General features: G+C 37.7%; 2 protein-coding genes across 2 annotated transcripts; one reads left to right on the forward strand and one right to left on the reverse strand.

Annotated features, from left to right (window-relative positions):
* Positions 1 to 615: 615 nt before the first annotated feature.
* LOC138874862 (uncharacterized) lies at positions 616 to 1,065 on the reverse strand. Its single transcript, XM_070153649.1, has one exon. The coding sequence runs from the start codon at positions 1,063 to 1,065 to the stop codon at positions 616 to 618; it is 450 nt and encodes a 149-aa protein (XP_070009750.1).
* A 6,626-nt stretch (positions 1,066 to 7,691) lies between these two features.
* LOC138874863 (uncharacterized) lies at positions 7,692 to 10,394 on the forward strand. The gene is made up of 9 exons (XM_070153650.1): positions 7,692 to 8,054; positions 8,109 to 8,582; positions 8,808 to 8,918; positions 9,069 to 9,323; positions 9,467 to 9,550; positions 9,596 to 9,769; positions 9,943 to 9,956; positions 10,069 to 10,147; positions 10,260 to 10,394. The coding sequence occupies exons 1-9, from the start codon at positions 7,692 to 7,694 to the stop codon at positions 10,392 to 10,394; spliced, it is 1,689 nt and encodes a 562-aa protein (XP_070009751.1).
* Positions 10,395 to 13,080: the final 2,686 nt, after the last annotated feature.

Here is a 13,080-nt window from a genome sequence, read left to right on the forward strand (position 1 = left end):
CACACTCCCATTTTTTACTTTTGAGCCTCAATTTCTTCCTTATCTACTTTTACCACAATATTACCATAAATAATTTCCGGTGGGATATATGATAATACCATACCATTTTCTGAGGATCTGTTGCCAACGAACAAATTTGCCCATGTTTTCTCCTTCTTTGATGCTGCTGCATGTGGTTTTGTCTCATCCTTTAGCTCTGATGTTACTGTTCCATTGACATTCAGCTCAGCTGCTGCTACTTTCTCCCTTTCCTTCATAATCTCCATAGTTGTACTTACTGGGGTGCCTTCACATGAAGATGAAGACACATTCATCTGCACTGCACTGAGATCTATCCTTTTTGTCAGTACCTTAGTGTTACTAAGTGAGCCCAATTTCTGAGAACTAGGCTGAAATTGGTGTCCGATTGGTGTTGTTACTTGCTGAATGGATCCCTTAGCTAGGGTATCTGCAATTGCTATTACACTGATAGATTCGCCGACCGTTACGAGTGGCTCTCGTTTAGGTCATCCTTGCTTTCTTTTCATGGTTGTTTCTCAGACGGTGTACGTTAGCATAACATGCGCCGAGAGCTTAGAGAGAGAAAGCTTCATTAAGCTTGTTAGTATACTGTATTTATAATTCCTTTAGTAGTTCCTTCAACTCTTTCAGCTTTACGAGGGCCATTCTATAGGGAGGAACAGATATTGGATGCGTAGCTGGTAGTAGATCAATAGCAAACTCAATTTCTCGCTCTGGCGGAAGACCCGGAAGCTCATCAGGAAAAACATCAGGAAACTCATTAACCACAAGGATGGACTGAATGGTTGGTGACTCTATTTCCACATCCCGAACCTGAACTAAGTGATAAATATAGCCCTTTCTGATCATCTTCCTTGCCTTGAGATAGGAAATAAATTTTCCTCTCGACGATGCCGCATTACCTTTCCATTCCAAAACAAGCTCCCCTGGAAATTGGAATCGGACCGTCTTTGATCTACAATCAACGTTGGCATGGCAAGAAGCCAACCAATCCATACCTATTATAACATCAAATTCTACCATATCTAACTCGATTAGGTCCATTACGGTAGATCGACTATGAACTACTATTATACAACCTATATATACTCACATAGCAATCATTGAGTCCCCAATAGGTGTAGACACCTCAAAAGGTTTAACCATCTCAGGTTTTATTCCAAACTTACTAGCAACCAACGGAGTAACATATGATAAGGTGGAAACTAGGTCAATCAGTGCATAAACATCATATGAGGAGACTGATAATATACTTGTAACAACATCAGGCGATGCGATGACTCCTGATTGTGTCGTCTTGCTAGCGCATAAATGTGTTTCTGAGGATCGACTGAGCTAGATGCTCCACCTATACCTCTACCATGAGTCATTAGTGCTTGTAAACCTTGACCAGGGGGGCGTACTGATGATGACAAACCATCTACAGATCCCGCCACTGACCTATGCTTGCATCACCTCTCGTCAGACAATCCCTCATAACGTGGCCCGGATAACCACAAGTATAAAAAATATAACAAACACCCAACCCCATATGGCATTGTTCAGCATGCTGCTTACCACACTAAACACATCGTGGCAAGGGCGGCCTCATCTGACTTGACTCACCCCTATACTGAGAACCTGAGGCCCTAAAATTTTGACCATGCCCTAAATATGTGGAACGATCAAATCTCTTACTGCCAAACTGAGGGGGCGCGCTAGCCGATGGCTGGGCTGGATACCTCGGGTATTGGGGTCTCTAACCATCTTGAAACTCACTAGAAGGACCCAAAGACCTCACTCTCTTATTCTGGGCCCTATCATGCTCACGATCGGCCCTCTGCTTTTGCTTACGCTCCTCTACACCCTGAGCATATGCCTGAATACGAGAAATATCCATATCTGCCTGAAGTGAGACCAACATAGACACTTACCCAATAATTTGGAGACGTTTGGGTCCTTGGAAAATTGTCCATATAGGTTTAGGGTTTGAGAAAATTGAAAAATGGGTGAAAATCTCGTCAAAAATCTCACTTAACAGGCCTCAGATGTCGCATTTGCGACCCAGGGTTCGCATTTGCGAACCCCTCAAAATTACGAACAACACAGGGCTGGCAGAAGTCATATTTGCGACAAAAATCTTGCATTAGCGAACTGGGCATCGCAAATGTGATAAAATGTTCGCATTTGCGACCACACCAGAACCAACAATTTTTCCTGACACGAAAATGAGCATAACTTCCTCATACGATGTCCAAATTCGATGATTATTTTTTACACGACTTCGTAATTTTGATATGATCTAATGGCTCAAACAAAGCTGAATTTGGATCTCATTTGCTCAATGTGGTATTATTTTTGTTTGAAGAAACGACGATGAAGCATCCAAAAACAAGCGCAACATAGCCTAACCTATCCGAAACTCACCCAAGCCCTCGGGGCTCCAAACCAAACATGCAAACAAGTCTAAAAACATCATACAGACTTTCTCATGCAATCAATTCATCAAAATAACATCAAAAATTATGAATTCAACCTCAAAACTCATGATTTTCTAATTTTTCAACTGAATGTCCAAATCACGTCAAATCGATTCCGGTTTTCACCAAATTTTACAGATAGGACTTAAATATCATAAACAGCTTGTACCGAGCTCCGAAATTAAAATACAGGCCCGATACCAACAAGTTCAAACATTAATTCATTTCTTTATTTCCTTTAAAAACCAACACAACAATTTTCTTCAAAAATTATTTTCTAAGGCTAGGGACCTCGGAATTCAATTCCGGGAATACGCTCAAGTCCCATATTTTACCACGGACCTCTCGGGATCGTCGGAACATATATCCGAGTACATTTACCAAAATTATTGACCAAAATCAACTAAAAACCAAATTTTAACTCTAAAAATTACTATTTTGTTTCTTCATATTTTCACATAAAAACTTTCCGGTTTCATGCCCGGACTGCGCACCAAGTAGATACACATAATATGAAGCTACTCGTGACCTCAAACTGCCGAACCGGATGGAATTGCTCAAAACGACCAGTTAGGTCGTTACATCCTCCTCCACTTAAACATACGTTCGTCCTCGAACGTGCCCGGAGTCATTCCAAAGCCATCTAACCACTGCATAAGCTCCTCATACATACACCCAGTTCTCCATCACCCAAACCTATGTAGGACTGACAATGCAACTTAACTGATGGTCACACCTCATCCTTACTCCATAACCTTAGGACAGAACCCAAACCTCAACATCTGAAATTTATCATAGGACCTGAATCCCACATCATCACACTGCATGAACCTGAACAAGTTGAATCGAGCAAAAATTCCAATCCAGTATACGATCACATGCTATTCTACACAATTCAAATGCCCAAAGCAATAACCTCTGACCATCACAGCTGTTCAAATAACATCCTGAATGCCGGCAATACACCCCACATTGAATATAACCTTGTTCCAGACCTCCACAATACTGCCCATGATAAAGAAACATGCAGACATTTATAGCTGCTCATGAAGTCAAAAAGTCAAGAAACTCTTTTGCCTGCCAAGGGCCATTACCCAACTCATAGCAGAAATAACCACATACATCAAAGCACTCCTCACCCCTAATACCATAGTACAAATCTTAGGTCTAAGAACCTTATCTCAGCCAGTACAAACAGCCCAACTAATAACTCACCACGAAACCACACGGATTCTCACACTACACAGTTCGTACACCAAACCAACAATAACTAAATTATGTAGCAGAAATAAGGGAAAGCCAAGTATAAGAATTATCTAACAAGTACAACATATGTGACAACAAAAGTATAGTCTTTCATCAAATCATCCCATAGAGGGAAAACACAACACCAAATAAACAAAATGAAAGGGTACCCCACATAACATCCGCTACGACAGGCAGCCAAATCCCAAATACTCATCAAGCCAAAATGCTCGTGTCCACTAATCACATAAATATTGATATCAGGCACAACAGAGTGCACAAGTAAAACTGTGGGAACAATGAATAGAAGTGCTGGAAGATAAAAGATACAAGCACAGTGATCATAGGCTAAAAACTCGTATTTTAGTCGTTGTAACAACACTTTAATTATTGCATTTTACAAAGGTTTGAGCTTAAATAATAATGAATTGTACTAAATTCATACTTTATGCCTTGCACGAGGAGATTCCAACTTAAGAATTAAATTTGGGATGGATTTGATTAATTTGGGGCTTTGAAGTCTTAGTAAAAGCTAAATAAATCAAGTCGGGATCGTGTTCGGGGGTCGCATAGCAAGCCCGGATAGAAAAACAAAAGAAAAAATGAAGCAACGCAGAAATTTGCACTGCCGCGCCGCGACAGTGCCTTTCCATAAAAATGTTGTTTTGCTCCGTTAAAATATATTCTGCCTCTGACCAATCTATGTACGCGGCGCACGAGGCGCCACGGACGTGTAAAAATCGCACAAATATTCTATTTTGGTCTAAAAAGTGCATGATTGTCAAAACCCATTCTTACACGATTAAAAAGGCTAAAGCAACCATTATTGGCGAAGAAGACCTGATTTTAGAGAGAAAAAGAAGAGGAGATTCATCTTAAAGCATCAAAAATCAAGAAGAACAACACTTTGGAGCAAGGATTAAAAAAGTTTTTCTAAACTTTCTTCTAATATCTATTTATTTGATGTTTAAGACTTATATTGTTGATGTTTGTATGAATATGAGTGGCTAAAAACCCAAATATTTTGGGTCATGGGTGTTAGATGATTATGTTGTTTGAATCTTAAATTGATGATCTTGAATTTATTTTTAAGTATTGTTTATTTGATTCTGTTGTAAATTATTTTACTGTGCAGCTAACAGTGAAATACTATTTATGAATCTTCAGTTAAACTTGAAAAAGAAAATTCTTGATTGCATATAGAATCATATAGAACAAGATCTTGATCCTGGGTATCGGGTGAAAGATTAGCGATTAAGATAGAAATATACTTAATTGCCTTGTTTGGTTGAAAAATAGGAATTGTGAATGCGTTTGAGTTATTATTAATGCCATAGAAATATTGGTATTAATTTAACTTGAATAGGCGCATAAGAATTCGACAGATTCTTATGGGTATTATTAACCCTATAATCAATAACCCAGATAATTCAATAAATCATTCTTCAGTCAAAAGTGTAGCATGATCTCTAGCAAGCCCATGACCCTGGAATATCTGTTTTATTAATTGTTAAAAGAAAATTGCATAAGTGGTGTAGTAAACTTTGCGTTGTATTATTGTTTGATTACTAGTTAAATTGTAAATTGGTTATTTATGTATTTTGTGATGAATTAGATTGAATTGATAATTGTTTGAGTTTGCATCAGTCTATAAGTTGATCATAATTTCTCAAGGGAACGATACTTTACTTATTACTATATTACTTGATGATCGCGTATATTTGCATGAGTGTTTTGGTCGCAACAAGTTTTTGGCGTCGTTGTCGGGGAATTAGAAATTAGCTACTTGACTGAGTTAAGCTTTTATTAGCTATTTGTTTAAGCATTAATTTTCAGTTCACTTTGTTTGTGTCACGCAGGCTCTTCTCTTGAATGCGGAGGAGTAGAAGCACAAGCAATCTCTTCCCTCTTGATCCTGAAATTGAAAGAACACTTCATAGAGCGAGGAATGAGTTAGAAGTTAAATACAAACAGAAAGAGAGTTGGACATTTTAGTTCAAACACATCCAATAGTGATGGCAGGTAATGGAGGGCATCCGGTGGTAGAAGCTGCAAGGCCAAATCTTGCTAATATGACTCAAGCTATTGTGAAACATGATATCACTGGTCACTTTAAGCTTAAACAGTACATGGTACAACTGATTCAGTCCACTGGGCAATATGTAGGCCTATCTCATGAAGACCCACAGAGGCACATTTAGAATTTTTGGAAATCACAGATACTTACAACTATCTAAATGTTTCCAAGGACTATGTCAGGCTGACCTTGTTTCCTTTTTCATTGTTGGGGTAAACTAAAGAATGGTTGCAGAAGGAGCCTGCTAATTCAATCCATACTTGGGATGATTTAGCAAAAAAAATTCTTAATGAAGTTTTTTCCCACTAAAAAGACAAAGTCTTTGTGTGAGCCAGATTCTTTGGTTTCAACAACGGGATGGTGAGACTCTTCGTCAAGCTTGGGAAAGATAAAAGAAACTACTCTGAGACTGTCCACATCATTGTCAGACTGATGAGGTATTGGATCATACTTTTGTTGATAAATTATATGAGACTTCAAAGATAAATCTTGATTCAGCTTGTGGAGGTAGTTGCATAGCGATACCATATAGTGAAATACAACTTCTGCTAAACAACTTTACTTCTAATGATCATAATTGGCAAGGTGAGGGAGAACCAAGGAGAGTAATGAAACAGAAAGCAGCAGGGGTACATGAACTTGATGACTTTTCCACCATGAAAGCAGATATAGCAAAATTGGCAAATCAAATGAATAGAATGACAATGAACCAAACACAACAAATGCAACATTTTCAACAAATGTCGATTTGTTGTGAAATGTGTGGTGACAATAACACGAGTGACATGTGCCCAACGAATCCTGAATCTATTTATTATGTGGGGCAACAAAGCAGAGGTCCGATGAACCAACAGGCACAATATGGGAACACTTACAATCCAAATTGGAGGAATCATCCTAATTTCTCCTGGGGTGGAAATCAATCAAATTAGGATCAATATAAACCCCAAGGAAATTTTAATCAACCTTAAAGGCCACCTCAACAGGTAGAAGAAAGTACAAATGATTTATTGAAGAAATTGTTGCATGGCAATCAACAACTCAGAACTGACTTCAGAAATCTTGAAAGGCAAGTGGGACAGCTAGCTGCAAATCAAAACACTAGGCCTGCAGGTTCTCTTCCAAGTGATATAGAGAGAAATCCGCAAGTTAGTGCAATTACACTTAGAACTGGAAGGGAATTAGAAGAAGTTCCAAAGAAGAGAAAATACAAGCCGATACGTGAGGGTGAATTGATTCCCAAAGCAACACAGGAAGCAAAGAAAGATGATACCATTTCAGCGCCCGTGAATGTTCCAAGTCCATCACCACCTTTTCCACAAAGATTGTAGAAAAAGAATGATGATCACATGTTCAACCAATTTCTCTCTATGTTGAGTCAGATTCAATTGAATATTCCGTTGGTAGATGCAATTCATGAATTTCCAAAGTATGTCAAGTACATAAAAGATATTGTGGCTAACAATAGGAGATTGACTAAATTTGAAATAGTTGCACTTATTGAGGAGTGCACTTCAAGGGTCTAAAATAAGCTTCCTCAAAAGCTTAAAGATCCTGACAGCTTTACTATCCATGTGAGAATACTTAATGTTGATGTAGGCCATGAACTTTGTGATTTGGGGGCGAGCATAAATTTGATGCTATTGTATTTGTATAAACAATTGGGTTTGGGAGCTCCAAAACTCACTACAGTGATGTTGCAACTAGCAGACAGATCCATAGCTTAGCCGGAAGGGGTGATTGAAGATGTGTTGCTGAAAATTGGGAAATTTATTTTCCCGGCTAATTTCATTATCTTGGATTTTGAAACCGATGAAAATGTTCCTATTATATTGGGAAGACCTCTCTTGTCTACAAGTGATGCTATAATTAAAGTAAGAGAAGAAAAAATGATCATGAGAGTTGACAATGAGGAAGCTATTTTTAATGTATACAAAGCAATTCAACTTCCTCACCATTATGAAGAATTGTCTATGATATCTGTCATGGAGATGGATGAGCAACTTATTGCCCCAAGTGTATATTTGAAGGATTCTTTAGAGAAAGCAATCATGTTGTTTGAGAGTTTGGAGATTAATGATGAGGTTGAAGAGATGAAGCATATTTTGAATGCATCATGTGAATATATGAAAGGTTTAAATCCCTTTGAACCTTTGAACAGGCCAAATGGTCCTCCTCCAAAGCCATCAATTGAAGAAGATCCAAAATTGGAACTAAATCCTTTACCTTCTCACCTTCATTATGCTTATTCGGTTAGTTCTAATACATTACCTGTTATTATTTCTTCTAACTTGTCTAAATTGCAGGAGGAAAAATTGCTGAGAGTTCTACGTGAGAATAAAAGAGCAATAGGGTGGATAATGTCTGACATAAGAGGTATTAGTCTAGGTTTTTGCATGCATAAAATTCCCATGGAGGAAGGAAACAAGACGAGCATAGAACAACAACGCCGCCTAAATCCCAACATGAAAGAGGTGGTAAGAAAAGAAGTGATTAAATGGCTTAATGCAGGTATTGTATTTCTAATCTGTGATAGCAAATGGGTAAGTCCAGTCCAATGTGTTCCAAAGAAAGGGGGAATGATTGTAGTGACAAATAAAAATAATGATCTGATTCCCATTAGAACTGCTACTTGGTGGAGGATTTGCATAGATTATAGAAAATTGAATAATGCCACCCGAAAAGACCATTTTTCTCTCCCCTTTATTGACCAAATGCTTGATAGATTAGCTGGACAGGAATACTACTATTTTTTGGATGAGCTCTCGGGATATAATCAGGTTGTTATAGCCCTAAAGGATCAATAGAAGACCACATTTACATGTCCCTATGGGACATATGCATTTAAAAGAATGCCATTTGGTCTCTGTAATGCACCTGCGACTTTTCAAAGTTGTATGATAGCTATTTTTACTGATATGGTTGAAAGATTTGTGGAAGTATTTATGGATGATTTTTCTGTATTTGGATGTTCTTTTGATGAATGTTTAATGAATCTTGACAAGGTACTTGCTAGGTGTGAAGAAACAAATTTGGTACTGAATTGGGAAAAATGTCATTTCATGGTAAGAGAAGGTATCGTCCTAGGGCACAAAGTGTCCAATAATGGATTGCAGGTAGATAAAGTAAAGGTGGAAGCAATTAAAAAACTACCTCCACCGACATCAGTTAGAGGCATTCGCAGTTTCTTGGGCCATGCAGGTTTTTATTGTCGTTTCATTAAAGATTTTTCAAAAATTTCATCTCTTTTGTGCATGCTTCTTCAGAAAGATACATCCTTCAAGTTTGATGATTCTTGTCTGAAAGCATTTGATGAGATGAAAAGAAGATTAGTTACTACACCAATAATCATTGCTCCAGATTGGAAACTTCCATTTGAGTTGATGTGTGATGCAAGTGACATAGCCATTGGAGCTATTTTGGGGCAGCGTAAGGAGAAAATCTTTTACTCCATTCATTATGCGAGAAAAACTCTTAATCTAGCACAGATGAATTACATTGTTACTGAAAAAGAGTTGCTTGTAGTAGTATGGACATTTGATAAGTTCAGGTCCTATCTAGTGGGAACCAAAGTCATAGTTTACACAGATACTCGGCTATCAAGTATTTATTTGCAAAGAAAGATGCCAAGCCAAGGTTAATCCGATGGGTTCTTCTTTTGCAGGAATTAGATTTAGAGATTCGAGATCGAAAACGGACAAAGAATCAGGTTGCAGATCACTTGTCTAGGTTGGAAAATCGAGGCCATGTAACTAAAAGAGAATCAATCAAAGAAACATTTCCTGATGAATAGTTACTAGCCATCACTTCGGATGAAACCCCGTGGTATGCTGATTATGTGAATTTCATTGCAAGTGGGGTGACTCCCCCAGAATTCACAGCTGATCATAGAAGAAAATTTTTACATGACATGAGATTTTACATGTGGGACGAGCCTTTTCTATACAAGCAATGCGCAGATCAATTGGTAAGAAGGTGTGGCCCTGAGGAGGAGATGAATGCAATATTGCATGACTGTCATGCTTCTCTTTATGGAGGTCACCATGGTGGAGACAGAACTGCACAAAAGATTTTGCAATCAGGTTTTTACTGGATAAAATTGTTTAAAGATACACATGCTTTTGTTAAAAATTGTGACAGGTGTCAAAGAACAGGTACAATCACAAAGAGGAACGAGATGCCTTTGCAAAATATTTTGGCAGTAAAACTCTTTAATGTCTAGAGAATTGATTTCATGGGACCATTTCCATACTCTAATGGGCACAGATACATTTTGGTTGCAGTCGATTATGTGTCTAAGTGGGTTGAGGCCATTGCTCTTCCTACTAATGACGCAAAGGTAGTGGTAAGTTTCGTAAATAAGCACATTTTCACACATTTTGGAACTCCAAGGATGTTGATAAGTGATGGAGGAACACACTTTTATAACAAATTATTGAAAATGTTCTAGAAAATAGGGGGTAATACACAAGGTTGCTACTGCGTATCAACCTCAAACTAATGGTCAAGTTGAAGTGTCAAGCAGAGAGGTAAAACAGATTTTGGAGAAAACAGTGAGTGCAAATAGGAAAGATTGGTCCGATAAGTTATAAGATGCATTGTGGGCTTACCGAACTGCATACAAGACTCCAATAGGTACTTCTCCGTACATGTTGGTTTATGGGAAGGCATGTCATTTGCTCGATGAGGTTGGATACAAAGCTTATTGGGCAATCAAAAAGCTAAATATGGATATGAACTTAGCCAGTGAAAAAAGACTTCTACAACTCAATGAACTTGATGAGTTTCAGTTGCATGCTTATGAAAATGCCATGTTGTATCAAGAAAAGACTAAGAGGTGGCATGACAAGCACATCCAACATCGTGAGTTTGAGCCAGGTCAAGAAGTTCTCTTGTTTAATTCAAGGCTAAAGATTTTTCCTGGAAAGCTTAAGTCCCGTTGGGCAGGCCCTTTCGTTGTGGTAAGTGTGACTCCTCATGGAACAGTTGAATTGCGGGACATAAATTCAAGTGGTACATTTTTGGTGAATGGGCAGCGAGTAAAACACTATTGGGGTGGTGATATTAAATGTCACAAAACCTCGGTAGATTTGGTTGATGTGTGATAAAGTATTGAGTTGTTCCGTGACGTTAAATTAGACGCTTGTTGGGAGGCAACCCAATGACTAACATCACTAACTTTTAATTGTAGTTTAGAAATATTATATTTTATATTTTATAATGTTTTTAATCAGGTTCAAGCATGAATTTGGCATAAAATCAGTGTACAAAGATGTAGGGGTGTAAATTGTGAGCTAAAAATCGAAAATAGGCTAAGTCTGTGAAAAATTGGCCTACCGCGTTGCGTGGGGAGTCGTGCGACACACCGCACCAAGTAAAATTGCACAGACGAAGCAGAATACAAAATTTTGGAGAAGCTGGATTTTTTGCACTACCGCGCCGCGGGGGGCGACGCGACAGTGCATTTTAATTAAACAAAAAACCCTTATTACCCGAACCCCCTCCCCCTTATTTCATTATTTCCTCTCCCAAACTCTCTGCCTCTCAAAGTCTCAACCTAAAAAGCCCCAAACAATTTCACTCAACAAATCCATCCCCAAATCCTTCTTCTTCTTGCAAGGTAAGTATTCTCTTCTCTCTTTTCTTTCAATCTAGTAGTATTTTATGTTGTATTTTTTCTTCTTATTTTCAATTATAATTGTATAAACCCTAGCAAGAATTGTGTTTTTAATTTTCTTTTAGTTTCATTTGTTAATATTGTTGAAAATAGTATTAGAAACTTAGAATGTATATTATCTTTGTGATTATGGAGGATTTTAGGGTGTGTTGAGGTGATATGGGTTGAGTTTTTGTTGGAGATTGTTGAGGGGTACACTATTTCGAAAATACATGTAAGAAAGTGAAAACTTTGCATTGAATATTATTGTGAAGATATGGTGATGTTATAGTTGTGAAGTGAGGTATATTTGTGTTGTTGATATGGTGAATTTACCTCATTTCAAGTTGAAATTTAAAGAATGGAAGACAGTCTTACAATGTGTTTGTTAAAGTGTCTAAGTGACATGAAATTGAGTAATGTTGCAAATTGAGAAACAAATTGCATTGTGAGATGTTATTATTGAAAACAACTATAACATTAGGCTAAACCATGATTTTTTGCTTGCTTTATGTAAAATGATATGTAGGATTCATGCTAATATGCCTATGTAGTATATTTTGTATAAAAATTTTGGATTTTGTAAAATTGACTAATTTCTTTTTATGTTTATTTTTAATATTTTTAGCCTAGTTTTTCATTTTTTATTTTATTTTCAATTGTTGCAATTCTCTCTAATGATTGGGTAGGCCGATAAGCATTATATCATTCTAATTAAAGAACAGGGTAGTCTGAATCCCTGTTATACATGTTAAGTGTCAACATGATAATAACATAAGTGTGGGATATTTACTCCACTTACTTTTAAAATGATTTTTGTGCTTTTACCTAGTATATCTTGTTGTGTAGGTATAATGTCTCGGAGCCTAAGTAAAAGATCAAACACTAGCCTATCTGAGGTTGCATCTACTAGCCGAAGGGGAGGTAGAAGGGCACCCCCTCCGGCACCAGTTGAGGAGGAAGAGGAACACTTCGATCCTGATGCAGATGAGGTACCAGAGTGCAAATATGGCATCAGAGCTATTTCATCCCATACAATACAATGGTTCCAATCATTTGTTCCTGCTGTGCCACCAACTCCTAAAGTAGCCATCGATGAAACAAAGCTCACTCGCAAGTATAATGCAATATATAATAACATTCGAGCTTTGGGTGTTGAAGGGTTATTTCGCCAAGGTGATAGTGTGAATATCAACTTGGTAAAAGAATTTTACGCCAATTGGCAACCAGGAGGCGATTTAGATGCAAGTTACCAAGTAAGGGTCAGAAACCGAGTGATTCCATTTTCTTCAAAGGTCATAAATCAAATAATGGGTTTCACTGAGCATTCACATAAGCTGCTTTAGAGGTTCCTCCGTAGACCAGACTACCTAAATATTCGCAGGCAGCTATGTGGTGTAGATTCCTTTGCCTTGTGGACTAGAGATTCAAATGAGTTTCACAATGAGATGAAAAAAGGAACATTCCATCATCTTGCACAAGTTATTTTGAAGCTAATTAATTCCAAAATCATGCTGACACAAAGTGATACGGACGTATCAAAACTAAAGGTTTGTTTGATTTACGCATCTTTAATAGGAATGCAGGTTGATCTTGGGAAAATTATGCCGTAACACATGTCA

Source organism: Nicotiana sylvestris, chromosome 8, assembly GCF_000393655.2.
Source record: "Nicotiana sylvestris chromosome 8, ASM39365v2, whole genome shotgun sequence".
NCBI lineage: Eukaryota > Viridiplantae > Streptophyta > Magnoliopsida > Solanales > Solanaceae > Nicotiana > Nicotiana sylvestris.